The sequence below is a fragment of the Brassica napus genome, chromosome C3, assembly GCF_020379485.1.
Source record: "Brassica napus cultivar Da-Ae chromosome C3, Da-Ae, whole genome shotgun sequence".
Lineage (NCBI taxonomy): Eukaryota > Viridiplantae > Streptophyta > Magnoliopsida > Brassicales > Brassicaceae > Brassica > Brassica napus.
In genome coordinates, this window is record NC_063446.1 from 41,487,938 (window position 1) to 41,508,934 (window position 20,997).

General features: G+C 37.1%; 5 protein-coding genes and 1 pseudogene across 10 annotated transcripts; 2 read left to right on the forward strand and 4 right to left on the reverse strand.

Moving 5' to 3' along the window:
* Positions 1-932: 932 nt before the first annotated feature.
* LOC106351804 (MYB-like transcription factor ODO1) lies at positions 933-2,366 on the forward strand. 2 transcript variants are annotated; one of them, XM_048751608.1, is made up of 3 exons: positions 933-1,372; positions 1,609-2,063; positions 2,252-2,366. In XM_048751608.1, the coding sequence occupies exons 1-2, from the start codon at positions 1,098-1,100 to the stop codon at positions 2,054-2,056; spliced, it is 723 nt and encodes a 240-aa protein (XP_048607565.1). In that variant the 5' UTR covers positions 933-1,097; the 3' UTR covers positions 2,057-2,063; positions 2,252-2,366. The 2 variants fall into 2 exon arrangements, with proteins under 2 accessions (XP_048607565.1, XP_048607564.1); XM_048751607.1 differs by lacking the exon at positions 2,252-2,366 and having other exon boundaries at positions 1,609-2,229.
* A 31-nt stretch (positions 2,367-2,397) lies between these two features.
* LOC106347210 (probable serine/threonine protein kinase IRE) lies at positions 2,398-8,141 on the reverse strand. Its single transcript, XM_013786719.3, has 17 exons — positions 7,365-8,141; positions 7,233-7,300; positions 6,963-7,139; positions 5,648-6,886; positions 5,382-5,554; positions 5,043-5,292; positions 4,870-4,962; positions 4,650-4,790; positions 4,485-4,577; positions 4,188-4,389; positions 4,015-4,100; positions 3,843-3,931; positions 3,609-3,660; positions 3,474-3,530; positions 3,230-3,385; positions 3,065-3,148; positions 2,398-2,944 (listed from the first exon to the last, which is right to left on the reverse strand). The coding sequence occupies exons 1-17, from the start codon at positions 7,720-7,722 to the stop codon at positions 2,855-2,857; spliced, it is 3,408 nt and encodes a 1,135-aa protein (XP_013642173.1). The 5' UTR covers positions 7,723-8,141; the 3' UTR covers positions 2,398-2,854.
* Positions 8,142-8,501: 360 nt separating this feature from the next.
* Positions 8,502-10,085, reverse strand: LOC106347209 (chloride conductance regulatory protein ICln-like). Of its 5 annotated transcripts, XM_048751610.1 has the most exons (8): positions 10,029-10,085; positions 9,728-9,936; positions 9,508-9,631; positions 9,282-9,396; positions 9,123-9,182; positions 8,971-9,042; positions 8,784-8,881; positions 8,502-8,692 (listed from the first exon to the last, which is right to left on the reverse strand). In XM_048751610.1, exons 2-8 carry the CDS (start codon positions 9,892-9,894, stop codon positions 8,621-8,623), a joined length of 708 nt encoding a protein of 235 aa, XP_048607567.1. In that variant the 5' UTR covers positions 9,895-9,936; positions 10,029-10,085; the 3' UTR covers positions 8,502-8,620. The 5 variants fall into 5 exon arrangements, with proteins under 5 accessions (XP_048607567.1, XP_048607569.1, XP_013642172.2 ...); XM_048751612.1 differs by lacking the exon at positions 10,029-10,085 and having other exon boundaries at positions 8,971-9,033; positions 9,728-10,022; XM_013786718.3 differs by lacking the exon at positions 10,029-10,085 and having other exon boundaries at positions 8,971-9,039; positions 9,728-10,019.
* A 987-nt stretch (positions 10,086-11,072) lies between these two features.
* LOC106351807 lies at positions 11,073-12,388 on the reverse strand. Its single transcript, XM_048751609.1, has 2 exons — positions 12,129-12,388; positions 11,073-11,963 (listed from the first exon to the last, which is right to left on the reverse strand). Exons 1-2 carry the CDS (start codon positions 12,183-12,185, stop codon positions 11,289-11,291), a joined length of 732 nt encoding a protein of 243 aa, XP_048607566.1. The 5' UTR covers positions 12,186-12,388; the 3' UTR covers positions 11,073-11,288.
* Positions 12,389-14,136: 1,748 nt separating this feature from the next.
* On the forward strand, positions 14,137-17,993 carry LOC111211494 (annotated as a pseudogene).
* A 792-nt stretch (positions 17,994-18,785) lies between these two features.
* On the reverse strand, positions 18,786-20,850 carry BNAC03G51790D (protein GAMETE CELL DEFECTIVE 1, mitochondrial). Its single transcript, XM_013786713.3, has 4 exons — positions 20,631-20,850; positions 19,790-20,551; positions 19,510-19,699; positions 18,786-19,250 (listed from the first exon to the last, which is right to left on the reverse strand). Exons 2-4 carry the CDS (start codon positions 20,530-20,532, stop codon positions 19,032-19,034), a joined length of 1,152 nt encoding a protein of 383 aa, XP_013642167.1. The 5' UTR covers positions 20,533-20,551; positions 20,631-20,850; the 3' UTR covers positions 18,786-19,031.
* Between the last annotated feature and the right edge of the window lie 147 nt (positions 20,851-20,997).

A 20,997-nucleotide genomic window follows, 5' to 3' on the forward strand; every position in this document is an offset into this window, starting at 1 on the left:
TATGGTCATCCTCAAGCCGAAGTGATCAACGCTTGAACCTCGCTCATATGAAACAAAATATTAAATGGCTCTTAATTAGTCTTATCACTCGCTTTTTGAGAAAGCTTCAGCTCTTAAATTTTGCCAGACAGCCAATGTGTTGATATCGGACGCTAAGGCACAGTCCTGGCGTGTTCGGAACTGGCTATGAGTCTATGACGTATCCTCTTCAAAAGGGGCGTGGATACGTCATTAACTGAACTTTTGTTAACAATTAATTTCTCAGTTAAAAAATAACAGATAAACTTAAAAGAGAAGCCTCATGTTCTTTGTCTCTATTTTAAGTCTCATTTTCTTGTCATTATCAAAACGCAAGTAGCATGATCTTCTTTTTACTTAATAACATGTGGATAAACATAAAATTTACTCAATATCATGTAAATATAAGATTTGAGAAATTAGAGAAAGAGAAGATAATATAAATAAACTATCTGCATACATATATAAATAACTAACAATTGTGTACATATAAAAATGTTAGCTAATATCATCAAGTTTACGAGTAATCCAACATGAGCCGTAAAGCTAACAGTGATATGAAAGGTGGATGGATTTTTTTTTTTTTTTTGAGCAAAAAAAGGTGGATGGATATATGTGAAAAAATACGCTATGTCATTCTGTAACAAAGTTTCTAAATTGGGAAAGGTTTTTATCGAATTAAAATACATACAACTTCATTACACGGTACTTATCTAATGTTATATATATAGCTCAATCGGCCACAAAATTTCGGTTCGAGTTTTCCACGCCCACCGTTAAATACTTCAATTCAAGATATATATATATATATAATACTATTATATACTGAATAATTATTTCTCAAGCATCCCAAAAAAATGGCCAAGAAACCCCATACGTGTGTATATATATAGTTAGTTAGTTGAGATAAAGTTGCTTATACCACTTTTGTGTTTATTTTTCTTTCCTTTTCCATGTTCCATTTTCCGACCCCATGATTCTAACCTAGTTTATTTCATGATGTTGAAATATAATAAAATTTAAGCTCGGTAACTTTTTTTTTTTTTGGCGTGTGAAGTCTGTTGACTTATAGAGTAATAATGGGTGGTCGTAAACCATGTTGTGATGAGGTTGGACTGAGAAAGGGGCCATGGACGGCGGACGAAGATGGGAAACTAGTTGATTTCTTAAGAACGCGTGGAGCAAGCGGCGGATGGTGCTGGAGAGATGTGCCGAAGCTGGCGGGGCTAAAGAGGTGCGGCAAAAGTTGCCGTCTCCGGTGGACTAATTATCTGCGGCCAGATCTCAAGAGAGGTCTTTTTAGTGAAGAGGAAATTCAACTAGTCATTGATCTTCATGCGCAACTTGGCAATAGGTTATTATTATTTTTTCATCAAAATAATTCGCTAATTTTACTTATTTTATATAGTAGATGAATATTTATCTTTATAATTTGTTTTCCTTTGTTTTAGTGGAATGTGTATTCCATTTTATCTAACTAAACGATTTAGATTTCTAGTAAAATGTTGACTGCTTTTAATATTTTATTTCTCTAACAAAATACTATGTGCTCCATTAGTGACATTTATAAAATTATTTTTAACATTGTAGATGGTCGAAGATTGCAGCAGAACTACCGGGAAGAACAGACAACGATATAAAAAATTATTGGAACACTCATATAAAGAGGAAGCTCATAAGAATGGGTATTGATCCAAACACACATAGTCCGTTTGACCAACAGAAAGTCAACCACCAGAAGGAGGAGACGACATTGGTCAACGGTCAAGACCCTCCGCACCAGGCAGAGGCACCAGTGGGTTTGCAGAAAGCTACGTCAGCAGGAAATCTAACCCACTTAGCTGACGTTGACGGTGACAATATTCAACCGTGGAGCTTTTTAATGGAGAACAACGGAGGAGGATGTTCCTCGGTGGGAGAGCTGACGATGCTGTTGTCCGGAGACATTACGTCATCATGTTCGTCTTCGTCATCGTTGTGGTTGAAGTATGGAGAGTTGGGATACGAAGATTTAGAACTTGGATGTTTCGACGACTAGGGAGAGGGTAAATAAAATACATGTTTGGTGAGATTTATATATGCCGTAGGTTATATATGGCTCATTTTACTTCACTCTATACTATACCCATGTTGTTGGACCAGTCTAACGAATAGTATTTTGTATTTTCTGATCAATAATAAAACGTTCTCAACGCTTTCCAAGTCACTATAGATTTTCGTTTCCTGTTTGCAGGTTCTCTGGCCTCGAATCCGTTTGATGTTCTGATCATGATGTTTGTCTGCATGGAAACTTCATCTTTCTATGAAGATATTAAAGCACTGAACGAATTAAGCCTTCACTTTAAGTAAATATTTTTAAAGTAAACAATCTTTACCACAGTTCAAAATTTTATAAATATATATATATATAAGTTTAACGTTTCAGATTGGTACAATCTTCTTCACTGCTGGCTGCATAATTTGGTTCGTCGGTAGATTCCTCGAAAATAGGTTTAATGGGTCTTTGTTATCATATGTAAACAACAACGAAAAATAAGAGTTGTTACTTTTTGTATACATATGCGAGAGATAGAGAGAGAGAGAGAGAGAGAGAGTAGTAATCTTGAGGGAGTTTCAGGTTTTCAGGCTGCTTCAGATATGAGATCTCTGCAGCTCTTTTCTGCTTCCTATCTAATGCTATGCTTCCCATTTATTCTTAGCTTTTTTTTCTTGCCCAAAGAGAAGAGACCAACGGCCTGATGAACCAGAACCAATCAGCACTTGAAGTAGATGCTCAATACTCACATATTCATCATCACACTTGGGGCCCAGAGCTAGTTTTTCTTTTCGGTTTTGGTCAAGGGGCTGATGGGTTTGAAGCCTCTGTTGATTCCTTAGCGTTCTTTTGGACAAGATCATAGTTGATCGAAGCCAGTTGTGAGAGGTTCTGATAACACAAAAAGAGCATTAATATTGTCAAAAGTAATAAGCATTCAAAGGTAAATCGAAAGGGAAAAAGAGAGAGAGAGAGAGAGAGAGAGAGAGAGAGCGTAGGAATTGAACTGACCTTGAAAGAAAAATTGCTGAAGGAATACTTCACAGCAAGATTGGGTCCGTTTGCTAATTCTGCTATGCTACCACACTCATCACCCTGTTTTTTTACAACATATAAACAAACATATATTATGGAACTTCAAGCAATCAATGGAAGTTAAAAAAGAGAGAGTCATACATCTTCCTCCTGCGTGGTGAAAGAGCTGCTGCTGCACGTGTCTGTAAGGTCATCAAAATCGCTGCCTCCATGAACATTTTCGTCTTCCGGGTTCCATATATACCGGCTCATGAAATAGCTAGTGTCTTGTGGTTCAGCCGATGGTACAAACATAGCCTGTAACAAAAGATACAAAAACTGAAGTTAGTATAGGAGAGTCATTTTCTCAGGGAACTTAATTTGTGATTGGAATATGGAGAGAAACCTTTTGCCTGGCAAGTGTGTCCCAGTTTATATCTTTGAAAAAATGATGCTGCTTCACCTGTAAGTAGATTTTCAGAAGACTGATCTAGCTTTGAAGAAAAAATGTTAGCTACGGTATGAACTAATAGAGCTTTACCTCTCCAGCCCCTGTTGCACCTAGTCTTTGGACAGGATTTTCGGTTAACAGCCTGAAACAAGGAAATAAGCAAACAATGTTAGTACAATTAACATGTTCTTGTTCCTCTCCGATTGATTAAAGGCGTGGAGATCTATATATATTATCCCAGCACCGCATGAATCGGTGAAGGTACATAAAATGCGGGAAAGAGATAAGTTTCTGAGATTTATTTACAGGTGTATGATATCTTACTTGTTGATCAGATCATATGCTTCATAAGATATCTCATCTGGCACATTAGGCCATGGTATATCTCTGTTGATTATATTTTCAAAAATTTGCTGAAAACCCACGAATGAAAGAAATGTTAAGCAGTTAGAATAATGTCGTTCTGATATCTGACGAAGTCAGCTTGATAATCTACCTGTGGGGTTTCTGCATTGAAAGGAGGAATACCCACGAGAACCTCAAAGAGAATAACACCTACTGACCACCAATCAGCGGTTTTACCTGTAGTGAAAGATAATATAAGTCCATGAACAGATTTCATGATGACATAGATAAAAAAAAGGCAAACTTCCTTATGAAAATACTAACCATGACCCATTCCAAGAAGTATTTCAGGTGCAAGATAATCAGGTGTTCCAACAACTGCATGCTTTTTACGGCTATCTTTGTCTTGTGAATGTTGAGTGCTTCCATCTTCGGCTAAAAATTCACTATTTCCCAATGATGCATCACCTGACAAGTCATCTGTGCTGTTGATAAGACCAACCTTGGAAAGCCCAAAGTCTGTCAACTGTATCACAAGGTAACAGGTTTTGTGAGAAATGTGGTGACTCTCACCAAATCTGTATGCTTAACGCAAAGCTTTAAAAATCGATAAATATTGACCTTGATGTGACCATCCTGATTGATCAACAAATTGTCCGGCTTTAAGTCTCTGTGAATGATATTTACAGAATGCAAATACTCCAGTGCAAGCACCTGAAAAAGCATTTGATTTAAGTTCAACTTCTATAACAAAGTGAGCAAATTTGAGGTCTTCAACGGCCTTACAACTTCTGCAATGTAAATGCGGGCCATGTCTTCGTCTAAGCAACCAAGATTTTTCAGCAATGAAAAGAGATCTCCACCATTTAAGTACTCCATGACCAGATAAAGATTTTCGCGGCATGTGAAAGAATAGAAAAAACGGACCTGCACAGCTAATAAAAGCATTAGAGAAAGCATAACAGTTTTTCGTGACTGGCGATTATAAATTTCTGACATTACATACCACGAATGGGTTACGAATTGATATAAGGATGTTACGCTCCGCTAAAATACTCTCAACAGCATTCTTACGGATCATATCAGCCTTCTTTAGAACCTGTACCATGGTTTAGTCAGGTAAGAACATATTCATAGAGTAAACCTGGAAGAAGAGAGTAATATGTTAGAAACAACAACCTTAATAGCGAACAAATCACCAGTTGCCCTTTTCCTTGCAAGAAAAACTCTTCCAAATGCACCGCGGCTGATTGGTTTTATAATTTCAAAATCTTCTATTGACGTTCGATCATTAGCGCGTGGATTTAGTGGGCTTGCCCGTAAGCTACGCACTGTATCCTCATCTGCTGAGCTTTCTTCATCCGCCGTGGCTTTCGATGAGTCTACTTTTTCATCATCTATCTGTCCACAAAGTTCAATGTACTTCTCCCTGGATTCGTGAAACAATAAATCAGCTTGAATGAATATGCAGTTAAACAGTAGTGATGATCAAAACACAGGATAAGTAACAACGCTTACTGCAATAGCTTCTCTATTCGCCTTCCAAACGTTTCTACCACGAGGGCATCTGCCTTCCTATCCTGAATGACGTACTTTAGCTCATCCAGCTGCTCAATCATGAAGTCCAGTGAGCTGTATCCACATAAATTCACATTTGCTACAGAGCGAGCAATCTCTAGCAACTTGTTTATCTGTCAAATCAAAGCAGAGAACAAGTAAAAACGATGAGAAGAAAGTCTACTTCCGCAAGATCAAGACAATGACTTAAAATGTAAACACTTTACCTGTTGATAATTCTCAAGCTCTGTTATTGTTTTCCGACCACTTAGTAGCAAATCTACTTGGCTTTTCCTTGGTGTTCCTGGTGATGGTGGTGTCAAGCTTCCTGCTGACGAGTCTTTTGCTTCATTAGTCATAGACACTTCATTCAAGATTTTCAGTTCATCCGAAGAAAATGTATTCACTGAACGAGGAACACAATCAAGAATGTCATCTGAACATCTATGAGAGTTTTCATCCATATCTTCATGTCTACTGAATGTTGATAATCTAGCATTATCAGCAATTCCTCTCGGGGTTCCGCACTTGGGCGTCCATGACTCCAGAATTTTCTCAAGACTTTCAGCTACTCTTTCAAGTCTCACGTTCACATGTATCCCCTTCAAGTCACATCTATCAGCGATGGTGCAGATTCGAGAGTGCTCTTCTACATGTACAACTGGTATTTCAACTTCACAGATACGGCAAATCATGGAGTTATCGTATGTCATACATTGATGATCAGCCCAGAAACCCCACATATCACCTCTTCCTGCGGATGCAGGCTGGCCTGAGGGGCTCTGCAAGCCTTCAGCGTTTTCATCTCCATACACTTTTGGTTGGATTTTGCCCTCACCTTTCGCCTTGGGAGTAGTATTAGCACTACGGTTTTTCTCGGCAGCAGACGGAAGTTTCTTCCAGGATGACATCCGAAAATTGCTCGAAGTTGAATCATTACTTTTAGCGGTGTTTACTTCATTCCCATCAGCTCCACTGTTCGAGTTCTGATCAATATTCTGCTTTTCGTTAATGTTTTGGATCTCCTTCTCTCGAAGAAGGTCCTGCTGTCTCGAAATTGCCACCATCTGCTCAGGATAAACACCGAGATCACTAAGCTGATGCATTCCCAGGATGTGTTCTTCAACATAACCGCTCTCTTTACGAAACTGCACGAGCCTGTTGCAGCGAGTAAGGATGAAAAGAAGACGATTGTGAGCCTGCTTGAGTCCTCCCATCGGCAGCTCCTGACGTTTATCATCTAGCTTCTGAACAATTCCTTCACATTTCAACCAAAACTCACTCGCTGGCATGGTTGCACATTGCCGAGCCTCCACCAACAGATCCTCGAGACCCGTTCTCAACTCCTTGTTAGATTCAGGAGTGCTCTCAAGAGTGGTCACCAAGTATCCAGCAAAAACTCCCAAATCAGCATCAACATCTTCCTTTTGTCTATCAAACTTGGTTCTAATCGCCGCCATAATCTCCTTAAAAAAAAAAAAAATGAAAACTTCAGTCTCAACTCATGAGAAATGAACATAAGCAGAGAGAATAGTAACTAACCTCCATGTGACCAACAGCTCGAGATCTCCACACGGGGAAAGGCCTTACACCTTTGGAGTTGAGTTCATGAGAGAAGCTCTTGATGTCATGAGGTTTCTTCTTACGTCCACTTGTGACACGCAAGATGGCTTGAAAACGTGGAGAATGCGTTTCCTTCGCAAGACCAACATGAGAAGTCTGCATTGATAATATAACAAGAGAAAACAATCTCATCAAATCAAATGACCTAAAAGCAATTAGAAAACGTGAAAAAAGAGAACAATCATTCACCTCTATCCCTGGATTGGTGTTTACAGGCACGCGCAGAGATTTTGATTGGGTCCATTGAACTTTCTTTCCTATAAGCAACAAATCATCATTAGGATCATCATCGCCTCTCTGAATTTCCAAAATTCGATTTACCTTGATCGGGTTGATGAGGAGGAATCGGCCATCTGGCACGCGCATCGGCGCGAGCATCAGCAGCCCCAACCCTAGGCTTCTCCTGAACCGAAGGCGTGGCTGACGAAAATCCCAAAGGAGACGGAGCCGGAGATGATTTCGTTCTGATGTGATTTAGACCTAAGGAAGAAGGAGCAAGCATTTCGGGAGAATCGCAATCGCGGCTCGTGGTTGAACCTTCCGCAGCTTCATCGTCTTCCTTCTCCAACCCCGATTGGCGGGAAGGATTCTCAGGGATCTTCTCCAGGTGTTTCACGGTGGTCAATTGCGGATCCCGATTATGCTCATGCGACTGTTCCGTCGTAGACATCGGCCACATTCGTTATAGGGATCGATTTATCTGAATACCTTTTTAGATGATTAATTTGATTTTCATATTTACATAACCAAAAGGTTAACACAGAGAAGCGGTTGCGAGAGAGAGAGAGAGATACAAGGAAGAGAGAGACTGAGGTTTTCGCGGGAAGTGTGGGACTCGGTTTTTTCTTTTACTAGTTAGATGCAAATCCGCTCAATTCGTATGAGTCTCTTATATTTATATAAATAATAATAATAATCATAATCATAATCATAATATTTTTTTCTTTATTAAATGAAGATTAATTTGATTATAGTTGATTTTCTAAATTAATTTTGATTATAGTGGATTTTGTGGGAATATCTAGAATTTTCTAATTATTCTAAAAAGATTGTGACATAATATTTCAGACACTAGAAACTCAAATATTAATTTGATTATATACTTCTTTGAATATTCATGTGTCGATATCGAACAACGTGCTTCCAACAAATACATGTCTTCCCCAGTTCTTGAAACGGAAAATCACCCAATCTTATAGTTTTTTAAAAAATAAAAAATTAGCATTTCATGATGTTTTCTTCAGGGTTGACAAAAAACACACGGTACTAAGATATTTTTTGTTAGAACTAGAAATGTACATTTTATTTTTAGTTACGCACGTTGATACTGTACGTAATATTATTAAACAAAGTTAACAAGTTATTAAATACGACGAATATCCAGGTGACTGGGCCCGAAGTGAAATACATATAAGCCCATATAAGTTTGTTTGTTGATCAAGGAGAGAGATAACAAGATGAGCAAAATCTAACTTCCAAGTATATTTAACAAAGCACACGAACTTTGAAGAAGACAGAGACGACTGTTTTAACATAAGAAACAACTCCGTTTTAGAGTTAATACATTTGTGGACAGATTAGTGATCTTTGGTCTCACTTTCATGAACCATCTCTTCAGCATCATCAAACCTCTGATCATTGATCTGGAGCTGCAGTGTGAGTATAAATAAGCGTCAATGAAATTAGCTAAACATAAACAAACAAGTGAATAGATTAGGTGAAATCAGGTTTTTGATTTACCTCGAGCATAGGCTGAGCAAGACCCCCTTCATCTCCAATGGAGAGACCAATTACACTAGTCGGGCTCTGAGATATTGGCCATTCGCCGTCTTCTTCCGCTGAACAACACAGAAAACAAATGTCGACATACAACCATGATGATAATCAAATCTTAAGATTGGTCTCAGCGTATAAAAAGAAGCATTACCCCCTCCACCAACAACCATCTGATCAGCACTAAACACCCAGTTATGTTCGCCTTCTTCTTCTTCTTCTTCTTCTGATGAAAAAGATACAATGAAACGAGAAAGTAACAAAAAAAATAGCATATAAACGAAAGTAGCAAGGTTGTATCTTTACGTTCAATTGGTTCTGGATTGAGCTCAGCACATTCACAGAACACATCAAACAGAGTATCCACTGTCAAAGACAAGAACAAAAGTTAGCATCTGAGACTCTTGTGAACTACGTTCTAACCGATTCAAATTAGCACTTAGGAATTGCTACATTAAAACTCACAATGGGTAGAGTCAGAAGGAACAAGCCTCATCTCTCTGATCTTAGACAAGTCCAAAGCTCCGGTGGATTGAGTATCAGACTCATCTTCTTCATCCTCATCATCTTCAACTTCAATCTTTAAAACACAGAACCACAAACTCAGACAACTAAATGCAAACATCGAACCGTAACAAGCACTCAAATCCCACAGATACACTAAGTAAGGTAACAAAAAGGTGGTCAGTACCTGAGTATATATACAAGGAGATGAATAAGCCTCTGGATCTCTAGACACTGCGTGAAGCGATATCGATAAGAAATCGACGGCGTAACCTTTCGCCATGTCTACGTCACTCAGCCAAATCAATTTCCTGACCAAAAAAAAACAATGTATCCAACACACTATTATAATCTCCATCTCAGAAGAAGGTTCCAAACGAGAAGGATGGATTTGAGTAATCTATCACCTGGAAGTGATGTAGAGAGTTCCGGGAGACTCGAGGGATCCATTCCCGAGAGCGACGGCCACGGAGGGCTGCACGCGCATAAGTTCCTCACCGTTAGATTCGTCCAGAACCGGTGTTCCGGAGCCGTTTCCGGTTCTGTGCGCGAACTCTCTTAGACCAACCACCATCGTTTCCGATCACTGAAATTCTGGTAGGGTTTCATCCTCCTCCTGTTGAGTCATGAAGAACGTTATTTGGGCTTTTGATATAATGGGCTTCGTTAGAAAATGGTATGTGGTCCATTTCATTAAACTCACTGAACTTGGTTTTGAGTTTTCATCGTTCCCACTAAATGTTGATGCAAACTAGTTTCTGGCTTTGCTCAGAAAAAAAAAAACAAACAAACTAGTTTATGGCTACATCCTGCATCCATGTTATCATAATTTTTTTTTAGCTTTCACATATATTGAGACGCGTATTAAATTTTGTGTAATACATCGATATCTAACTTATTATGGAAATGTCATTTTCTTGTACAGTAGGATGTGGATAAGGGAAATGGCCGGGGGTGGTCATGGGGATATGGCAAGCTCATGGGTCGTTCGTGATTCATTGTTGTCTTGCACATTGTGACAATGCATGCATTAATGAATGGATCATTGTCAATATATCTTTTTGAAAATAACATATACTTAATGCAATGACTAATTCAAAGAAGAAAATCTTGAATGCCTCCTAGTTTGTGTACATGCCTTATTATTACTAACCATAACTTCTTAAATGTAGATTGATGAGAATTTAAACCCCATATCTTGAAAACGTACTATCCTTTAAGCCTTGAGCATATATTTGAGTCAACTGAAATAAGAATCAAAAGTATACCAAATAAAATTCACACACCTTGATTATATACATATATATATATATATATATGTGTGTGTATACGCTAATACACATATATACATATATAGTATAGGCCATAAACTAGTCACATCTCTCGCCCAAGTTTGGCGGACTCAATGGCACCCTTCCTTCATCTTATATAGAAGATATATAGTTACGATCCTTGAGTTTAATGGAGACACAACTAGTAATATTGATATTGGCAGGAGAAGGATAAGACTCAAGAGAACCCTCCATGGCTCTTGATATCTATTTTGAAGATACTGTACAAGAAAGATATAACTTGCATAGATAAATAATACATCTTTCTTGATAATATAATTTCATTGTTTTAGTCTCAGATGCCGGCATCTTTTCTCGTGCATGTGCATTATTGAATAGTTTATTTGCTAAACATCCAAAATCTGAAGAATCACACTGTATGTACCTGTGCTCACGAAATAAAGTCCAAAATGAAAAGAAATTAAAAACGAAACACATCTCTTCATATTCACACATACAAAAAGAAAAGAAAATGAAACACATATTTTCTGTTCATACAAACATAACACTCCAATACTAATCCAAACTCTTTTTAATTACTTATACAAAATAACTAATCTTCTTACTACTCCACTCGTCTGAACCATTACAGAGGTGATTTTTGCTTTAAAGTACCCAATGATATCTAAATGTTTAATTAAGCTCCAATAATGGCTTCTCCTCGTGGAGCCCTAACTCTAAACACATGCTCCTCTCCTGTGCACTTATCAACTTTCACCACCCAGTTACTCTTTCTCACGTGGTCATGGTGATGATGATAACCATTGTTCTTTTTCATCGTCTTCTGGTTATAACTACCATTATCGTTAACCCTCGTCACCAGCAACCCTTCACCTATAGGTAAAAACTGCGTTTTCCTCCCATCGCTAAATCTCCAAGATCCTCTCGAAAACGCGTTATAACCCACCACAACGGCCACACCGCTTCCACCGCCGGTTCTTGCGTTTTCTTCATGGTTATTAACTATCTTTCTAACAATATCTTGGTGGTTCTTGAGATTACAATCGACGAGAACGAAATCTGCTTCTCCAAAATGATCATTAATTAGAGTGTTGTCGTTAGATTCTCCAACCACGAATTGTATCTGATGAATCTCTGATGGTTCCAACATTTTCTTGGATATGATTAGTTCTTCTATGCCACGTAAGACGCATACCACTTGACCGCGCGTTTGATTAGCCGCAGCGATTAGGGCAACGACTATGTCAGCATTTGCTGCACCGGCACAAGCCACGACGATCTTTCTTGCGTTATTTCCGGCGGCTAGAGCCGATATGAACTCAGCCACGTTTGGTTCTTTTGTTCTTTGATCCTGCAAAATGGATATACATATGTCAAAATGTGACATTAATACTAGGTAGACAATAGTTATCTTTATAGCATCGATCCATATCATATTTTTCAAAACACTAATTAATTAATGAATCATAAGATATCTTCTAATTTATTCAAATATATAAAATAAATAAATTCTTACCTGTTTCAATGTAGTAAGGTAGGCTTTAGTAGCATTTTCAGCAGACCAAAAAGCCATTTTGTTTTTGTTGATTTGAGAAAATCTTAGAAAGAAAATCTGAGTTCTCTCAGTCTCTTGCTTAGAAAGTTTTAAAGTGGTTGATGATGGTTTTTGGTTTTAGGAGTTAAAGGTCTTTATTTATATATTGGGAGATTTGTGAAAGGGACAAGATTCAAACAGGTCCAGTTTCATGAATCTTTTCTCTTAGCTATAAATATATGGAGAAGAGAAAATAATTTTGGTCAAGTTGTAACAGTATTCAACATGCGTGTATACAATATGGTTTGGTATTATATGATATACATATGTATATATATCAAAAAGCATATTGTCTCATTGTCGAGGGACTAGTCAGCTATTGTCATTGTTAATGTTCCTCTGCTCCTTATGATCTCTAAATTGAATTAGACTATGTTCAAGGGTTGTTGTTAATGGAATTAGACTATATATGTTCAATATGGTATATATATATGGCCTTTAATACCCACTTAGCAATGTGCCTCCCATAATTGATTGGCAAAATATACGTGAATTAGGGAAAAGAAACCACATGTATTGTACTAATGATTTTGCAGATCATAGTAATGTTTGTTCTAAGTATAAACATTTTACACGGAAAAACATTGGAACTTAAACAAATACAAACATGAATACTCTAGAAAGCATTCATGGCTTGAATGTAGGTCAACATAGTCTGGATGTTCGAACTTGTATACATGCATGCATCTTTAGGAATACAAACATTAATATTTATATAATTTACTTAAATTTACATGTATAGATAGTTTCAACGACTATTACCCAAATATGAGTAGATAATTAACTGATTAATTAGAAAGAAAAATAAATTTTGAATTATAAGAATCAATGAGCTGTAATGTCTAGTGCAGCAGGGGCAATGGACATCTCAATGAGACTAAATATATATATAGAATAAATCATTTTAAAATGTAGTGCAACAAAGAAGTGAATTAAGATTTGATACACATCGTAGGACATAGAGAACATGGGTCCATGTTTATTCTGGCAACAGGCCTGCAGATTTTCTTACAAGATTAGATTCTTGATTTCATAAAATTAAGTAATTAGAACGTACGGTTTTGATTAATTGATATATATATATATATATATGTGTGTGTACATATACTAAGTTCTTGATTGTACAAGCTAGTGACCGTCCTGATCTCTCGTACGGGTTTCCATGAAGCTTCATATACACTTAATCTAACTATGCATTACAAATGTTAACTAAGAGAAAGTAAATTAATGTTAAGCTACATATACTGCTGAAACATATACCTACATAATATAAAATATCAAATGGATACAAATTTTCTTGTTGTAGAAACCATCCTAATCGAATTTTCGTGGATATATATTTGATAAAAGGAATTTATACGTACTTTAAGTTGATATATCAAAGTGGTGATTGCTACTAATGAATGCGGTATAAAAAAATAATCGTAAAGGATGCGTTTGAATCCAAAGGCACAAAGAGCCATACTGCCATAGTGTCCCATGCTGATAGATACGATTCAGAAAGAATGCTGGAAGAGTTTTGGGTTTATCAGAGACATGTTCTTGCAATTGATGAAGATCTTTCAATGTATAATGTTTTCTTCCACTTGAACTAGTTTCATGCATCTGTCATTATTATTGCTTTATGTACGTTCCTTATCAAGATAAGGGTATTGATTTGCCATACCGAACTGGTCCAAAGATCCAAAAAGATTTTGATCTGGTTTAAACTTTATTTAGTATAAATGTGTTTTACAAAAAATATATCTTATATACAATAAAACAGACTTGTATCTTTCCTTATTAAGCCACAGAGATAGGGCTTTTCGCGACACGTCAGCATTCTCTTCCTGTAATATCACGAGTTCAATGGGCCACGCTTAGGTTAGTGTTTAGATGATAAAAGCCCAATGTAATATTTCTCCTTCTCGGCGGTGGTCATCTGCTTGAAACTCCTAAACTCCACCGGCTCTGACGTAACTGAGGCGTAACGTTGTAACGTTTTTTATATTCATTGAAACTAGCATTAAGATTCACCTTTAACTCTCTTATTAAAGCTCTTCCACGGGTCGATTTAAGTTACCATTTCCTAATTTTCATCACTAATCCTTAATTTGTTCAATTATAAACGGGTTGCATAATACTCAGAATCTCACTCTTCACCAGATCCAACCCTTCTGATTCATTACCCATACGGTAGTAACGCATCTTCTGCGTTTTTGGGAAGTATGAAATTGTTTAAACTTTGTATTCCATATCTGCCTGCTGACGTAGGTTTACCTTTTTTTCTAAACGAATTTGTTCTGTAGTTCTTTTATTTCTCTGAAGTTCAATTAAATTTTTGTTTTTTTTTCTCCTGCTGAACCTCCATCTTTCTCAGGAGACGAAGAGTACCATAACAATATGTGGGGCCATACACGGATGCCTACCCTTCTGCGGTCTACTCAAACCAGTATGACCTAAGCAGATTCCATGTTGCACAACAGAGAGGATATGGTGTAGCCTCAGAATATTTCCCGGAGAAAGAAAAGTATTTACGATCCAACTCATGGGATTTGCTTTTGGAGAGCCCTCTAGCGAGTAGCCTAACCGATAATGATTTTTCTTAAAATGGTAGTCGTATATCTGCTTATAACATATCTTTTTGTAAATCATGTTGTTAGTTTGGTTCAAAGATGCTTATGGCACTCAACTGGAAACTTGGTGAAAAAGTTTGTAGTGTTTTTTTTAAAAAAACATCCGGGATATATCTGATCCATATTCAACTATATCTCAGGGTTTAGCTCAAGTTTTGCATCAAAAGGGGCTTTCTTATGTTTCGTGAGAAGCATCATGAGCTCCAGTTTTGAGGTTGATGTTTTTTGTCTAATCTTTGACAAAGTCTTGTGCTTACTTTTTTGTTTGTTTGTTTTTTGCAGTCTTATCAAGAATACGTTGAAATCCACAGCAGATGCATGAGACAACTTGGTCTTCCTGTCAGTATGTTTTATCCATCACTGTTATCCATCCACTCTTCTAAATCTATGGTTTGACCTGATGATAGTAGTCAACTTACTTTCTTATAATGTTTGTAGGCTTTGTCATGTTTTTTTTTTTTGTTGGTTTTGTCATGTTCCACAATCACGTGTCTTCAAGTAAAACAAATGATGGGTAAGCTTAACAGATAGTGGTTATACACATTGGTGATATACATAGCCTAATAATTTATTGTTTTAGATTTAAACTTCTTTCATGGTCAAAGAAATGAAATCACTAACCACCTTATACACGGCTAAAGCGTGCAATGTTTTTAATGAGATATTGAAAACTCTTAAAAACCTATGGTCATGCTTCCACGAGGTTAATATGCAAAGGGCTGCTCCAAAGAGTTACCAGCAAGCTGCTGGAGTAGTCTTCGTCACACGAAAGTTTTAGCTAACTTTTGCATCAATCAGGTATATGAAAATCTCTACGCTATAATTATGTTGGTTCCTGGTTATCACTTTTAAGAACTATGCACATTTGTTTATGTGGCTGAATACCTGAAGTTGCATCTTTAGAATATTTGTTCAATGACTCTTCTTCACTTTCTTGGCTCTGTCTCTGGCAGGACCCGGGAATCACCTTGGGCAGCAAAGTCATGGCTTCTAGGCCAAGTCAGGGCTCTGTAGTAATACACTCAAAAATTGTTCCAACCAGTTAAATGTTTACGAGGACATGTTTTACAAGTTTGCATAGTGCATCATCACAACTGATCCTTGATTCAACCCTCTATCTCAGTGTGTCTGAATTTTGAAACCAAAGAGGAAAAATGGTTTTTTGTTAATAATATTTTGAGAGTGTGTTGTGTTACTAATTGATGAATGGTTCTTCGAGCTCGAGTTCTTGATCTGATTCCTTCTGATTGCTCATGTTAAATTATTGCTCCGACAACTACATAGTTAGCTTCGATCCTCTGGACGGTTCCTCCAACATCATCACTGCAGTTTCCACCGGTTCCATAAAAGGTGTCTACAGCCCCTACCACTCCAATGATATTTCCACTGTAAATGAACTACTCTCCATTTCACCTTCCACATGGCCACTCAGAAAAGATACACAATGTTCATAATGTTGTTGATCTACTGCTGTATGTTCCTTGCAACTTTGGTCAGAAGAACAAATATGTATAGCAAACGCGTGACAACCTGGACACAACTTGCTAGCAGCCGGCTACTCATGTATGTACTGGAGCTCAATTATCTTTGTTCTTATGCACGGCGAGTTTCTCCTCACGCAAGAGAACATTGAGATCCCTAGAACCGGGAAAATATACTCTTTCAAAGAAGAAAACTACCAGATGTGGGACGAGAGTCTGAGGAAACATTGATGATCTCAAAGACCATGGTCCACATGAAAAATCTTACTCGGCTAGGTACATTGGTAGTTTGGTCGGAAATTTTCACAGGAATTTGTTGTACAGTGGGATTTATGGGTGCTGCCAAGAACAAAAATGGAATGCTTAAGCTTTTGTATGAGTGTGCACCGAAGAGTTTCATGTTGAACAAGGTTGAGGAAAATGATCATATGGTCACCAGAGAGTACTATATCCAACCCACCAAGGTAACTCAAAACACATTTCATGTTTAGTTTATTACAGTAGCTTATATCCAAAGTTTGGGTGTCATCAGACAAAAAAAATCATAGGGATTCAGATATATACATCAATGGGTTCCGCTTTACAATGGAAGCAAAGAAGAAGTGAAGATGCTGGAGAAGTACTTGGCTCGAGTCATGTACCAAACATAAGCCCTTAGAGTCTAAGGCTTAGACTTCTATTGTAAGCCATTTTTTGACTACATGGTACATCTCAAATTCCCAAGAGATGCATAACTGATGAAAGTTCTATTTTGTTATCTATGTCAATAAAGACGAATCCGATGTTTTACTATAAAGCCAAAACCAAGTTAAATTTATACAAAGTAACGTAAGAAGTCACATGTATTTCCAAGATTCATGATTTTTAGTTCTGTAACTATTTTTTTTTTGTGAGATCAATGCATTAACCCCGATTATAGTATATAAAAAAGAATCACATCCCATTACTATGTTTTCCAAAATTTTAGCCAAGCCATAAAACCAAGCTAATAGTTCGTTTAAGGATTTATGAAGCTAAGTACATAAGAATCCTGAACCAATTTTAAATAATAGTTATAGATAAAGAACATAATATACTCTCTTACAAATCCACACTAAATATAAATTATTATAAATAATTTAACAAAATGTTACAAAAAGTCGAAAAAATCAATAACTTAAGCTCACCATCACCATACATAGCTATATTATCTTACATTACTTTCAACTTTGAATTCACACAAATAACCAAAGAATGAATAACAAACCATTTTTCTCTTATATTTTCTCACACCTCCAGCATACACTCCAAATCTACATACACAGGTCCAATACACAACAATCTATTAATGATTTCCAGCTACCATCTATCATCGGTAATCAAGGTAATTTTAATAACTCAACAAAGGTATGGAGTTCATATTAACATACCATGAAATAGAACATCCCGACTCAACCCTGCTTATTCAAGAAACAACCCAATACATGATGAATTTACAAACATCCGAAGACAATAACATAACTGATGATCTTTAAGTTATTGTTACCATCACAGACTACAACCAAAACGCGATTGCAAGACTTGACTTCGACCTTATTATCACCAATTTTGAGGGAACTAATAGGCCTCCAATTACAGAAGAAGAAAATGATACATGCACAGTATGCTTCGGAAATTTCAACAATGGAACATGTCTATGCCCTTTTACTTGATCAATGACTTCATACAAACATAAGCTGTCTTATATGTAAGGAAAATTATCTATGAATCAGCATTATTACAATTTATAAGTGGTTTCTTATGTTCCAATTTTCAGTTTCTTTTGCATATTTTTTTCGATTTTTGTTTTATTTTCAAACAAAAAAATATAAATGTGTTTCCTTATTCCCTGTTTTGTTTCATTGCTAGAATTAGTTTCTCACCAAAAATCAAATAACACAGATGCAACTTAATTACGTTTTGCTTCACACCTTTAAATTCAGATTATTCTCTAAAATAAAATTTCAAATGTCGTTCCTTTTATATACAGTCCACATGGTATTTAACAGTATATGTATGTATGTTGTGTAAAGAAAACATATATTTCACTACTCAAATCATAAAACATATTCGTTAACCACTACCAAATAAATCCAAAAAATATCATTTTCTTTTAACATATTTTCATCTACATATTTTTGAAAAAATAAATTTTATTAAAATGATAAAATAAATTTTAAATTTTTTTAAAAAATAAAACATATGAACCGGCGCGTAGCGACGGAATACGACTAGTATATATACAAAAAGCGAACGTGAGATTGGGATAACGTCGAGGAGGAGACAACGATAGGGATGGCTCTCTGTTTATTTTAAATATTGCAATTTTTGTATTAAGTGAATATAAATGTTGAAATAAACTCAAGTTTTGGTTTAGTTTTTTAGACTTCTAAACCCACTTAAGATTTTAAAACTTTTCTAGAAAACTTTTGTATAGTAGAAATTTCCAATATAAGATAAAAACATAAAGATAAGATATGGTTCTTTAATGTTTGGTCTATAACCTCAGAAATTCTGAAATGTTTGGGTCTTAAGATTATTTGAACCACTGGGCCACAGACAAAAGCAAGAGCTAAACAAAAAAAAAACAAAACAAAAACAAAAGCTACCGATCTTACTATTCAACAAGGCAAAATAGTTTCAACTTTGACATTCCCCAAGGGAGACATAACATTCCAATTACCGTTGATGGAGTCTGTTTTCTAGTAACTTCAAGGGAGAATCTTACGGCGGCGACGTGGTGCTTCACGCTTAACATACATCTTCTCCACTTCGTTGAGAGGCCGACTCGATCCATCAGGAAGACTCACAAACTTCCAGCCACCTCCATTTCCACGCTTGCCTTGAGGACCCAATTTCTCAACCGTGATTTTCCATCCATCTGATGAACGTCTTCTGCTGTACTTGTGGCACTTCACTTCTCCTTTCCACTGGTTTAAGACACCAAAAGAGAATGCATATTTGATATCATCAAAAATCAAATGATCAACCAACGTCTAACGACTTTACAATAACACGCTAGGTCACTTGATAAGACATGATGAAGTTTACAATTATCTCAATTAACCAAGCACCACGAACACTTGATAATTAACATATAGAGTGGAAGCTGTCCTGTGTTGATCGACCAAAAGGTAGACTGGTTTGCTAAGTCAATGCATACTCAAGAGGGCAAAAGAAGGGACTTACTTTCAATTTGTTGAACTCAAACCTCCTGAGAAATTCTTCGTAAAGAATGTCATCCTCTTTCTTTGAGATCTCATAGTGGACTTCATCCATATCTTTGATTGTACCATCCCATCCTTCTGGCATGACCTTGAAGTCGGGCTTGTAACTGAGTGAGGCCACATGAAACTCCCGGTCATGTGATACAAAGAACCTGCATGAGGAACACATTCAGTAAACTACCCAAGTTGAGCACACACACAGAGACACTCCATTTCAATACCAAAGTATAAAGCACACTTACTCAGGGTACTCATCAAGCAAACGCTCAACGGAATCATCCAAGGGACGACCAAGCTTCCTCTCCTCTTCCTCTTCATCCTCCTTAAGAAAGAGAATGGCGTGAACACGCTGCCTCATGATCCTATAATCCTTAGCAAGCCTCTCAACGGTATAAACCTCGGGATTCTCTTTATGCAACCTGTACATCTCAGTCTTCTCAGAGTCCTTAAGATAAGAACCTCTAGCACCAGGCTCCTTGACTTGCTTCAGCAACACACTCATCTCCATCATCTTCTGCTTAATCCCATCAACGAAAACCCTGCTATGCCTATTGTCTTTCTCAATCTCCTTGATCATATCATCATACTCATTCATCTCGTTAACCATAGCGACCTCTCTGGGACCTAACTTGCTCATCACATCGCCTGAATCAGAAACGGCGTTATCAGAAGAAGGATTCTGACGGCCAACGGAGACACCGTCGAAATGCTCCTTGCTTAAACCAGTGGACCACATCGATTTGTGATCCCAATCAAGATCGTCAGATCCTCCTGTAGTACCACCACCGAACGATCCTCCCGTTGCAATATCCCAACCGTTCTCGTTGCTTCCAGATCCATCCGAGCTTGATTTCCCGGAAAATGCTCGGTTTCCGAGAGATTGGAAGATTCTTGGAGCGTTCTCGATCAGGGAGCCAGACGCAGTCGTGCTAGGGTTAAGGGAAACCGATTGTAGACGAGGAATCATCCTACTTAGCTTAAACATTGCTACTGATGTTCAAACGCTGAAACGAAATGAAGATAGAAGAGCTAGTGACTATCTAATTAACAATCTTAGAAACTACGGAGAAGATCTATAGATACCTGATACTAGGAGATGGAGCGAAGATCGTTATCGTTCGAGTCGAATCTCCGATTAATCGGAATCGCGATGAAGAAGAAGAGAAGACCAACGGAGCGACTGCGCTCAAGGAAGGAAGGGGAAGGGTTTTAGATTTCTCTTTTATTTATTGTTTACTCCCTGTATTCCATTGGTTCTTATAAAATGTAAGCTAATGATTTGTTTTTAAATTTCCTGCATAGGTTTTAGAACCCTGAATCTTGAAACAAATACTAGTTATATCTACAATATTGCCACCCCCACATCCCTTAACGCCTTCCCTAGATTCTCGATACTGGATTGCAAGTCTCATACGTGGATTTTAGGCTTTGATGAATGTACTTTGTTAAG

Bases quoted from the DNA above. Each gene is read 5' to 3' on its own strand.
- LOC106351804 (XM_048751608.1), top strand. From the start codon at position 1,098: ATGGGTGGTCGTAAACCATGTTGTGATGAGGTTGGACTGAGAAAGGGG. The intron at 1,373-1,608 runs GTTATTATTATT...TTAACATTGTAG, and splicing joins CATGCGCAACTTGGCAATAG to ATGGTCGAAGATTGCAGCAG.
- LOC106347210 (XM_013786719.3), bottom strand. From the start codon at position 7,722: ATGTGGCCGATGTCTACGACGGAACAGTCGCATGAGCATAATCGGGAT. The intron at 4,963-5,042 runs GTTGTTGTTTCT...ACCATGGTACAG, and splicing joins GTGATTTGTTCGCTATTAAG to GTTCTAAAGAAGGCTGATAT. The intron at 3,932-4,014 runs GTAGATTATCAA...GTGGGTTTTCAG, and splicing joins TCAATGCAGAAACCCCACAG to CAAATTTTTGAAAATATAAT.
- LOC106347209 (XM_048751610.1), bottom strand. From the start codon at position 9,894: ATGGTGGTTGGTCTAAGAGAGTTCGCGCACAGAACCGGAAACGGCTCC. The intron at 9,043-9,122 runs GTAAAGATACAA...CTTTTTCATCAG, and splicing joins CAATCCAGAACCAATTGAAC to AAGAAGAAGAAGAAGAAGAA. The intron at 8,693-8,783 runs GTAAATCAAAAA...CTCACACTGCAG, and splicing joins TTGCTCAGCCTATGCTCGAG to CTCCAGATCAATGATCAGAG.
- LOC106351807 (XM_048751609.1), bottom strand. From the start codon at position 12,185: ATGGCTTTTTGGTCTGCTGAAAATGCTACTAAAGCCTACCTTACTACA. The intron at 11,964-12,128 runs GTAAGAATTTAT...TCCATTTTGCAG, and splicing joins ACCTTACTACATTGAAACAG to GATCAAAGAACAAAAGAACC.
- BNAC03G51790D (XM_013786713.3), bottom strand. From the start codon at position 20,532: ATGTTTAAGCTAAGTAGGATGATTCCTCGTCTACAATCGGTTTCCCTT. The intron at 19,700-19,789 runs GTAAGTGTGCTT...TTCCTCATGCAG, and splicing joins TTGCTTGATGAGTACCCTGA to GTTCTTTGTATCACATGACC. The intron at 19,251-19,509 runs GTAAGTCCCTTC...GTCTTAAACCAG, and splicing joins TTGAGTTCAACAAATTGAAA to TGGAAAGGAGAAGTGAAGTG.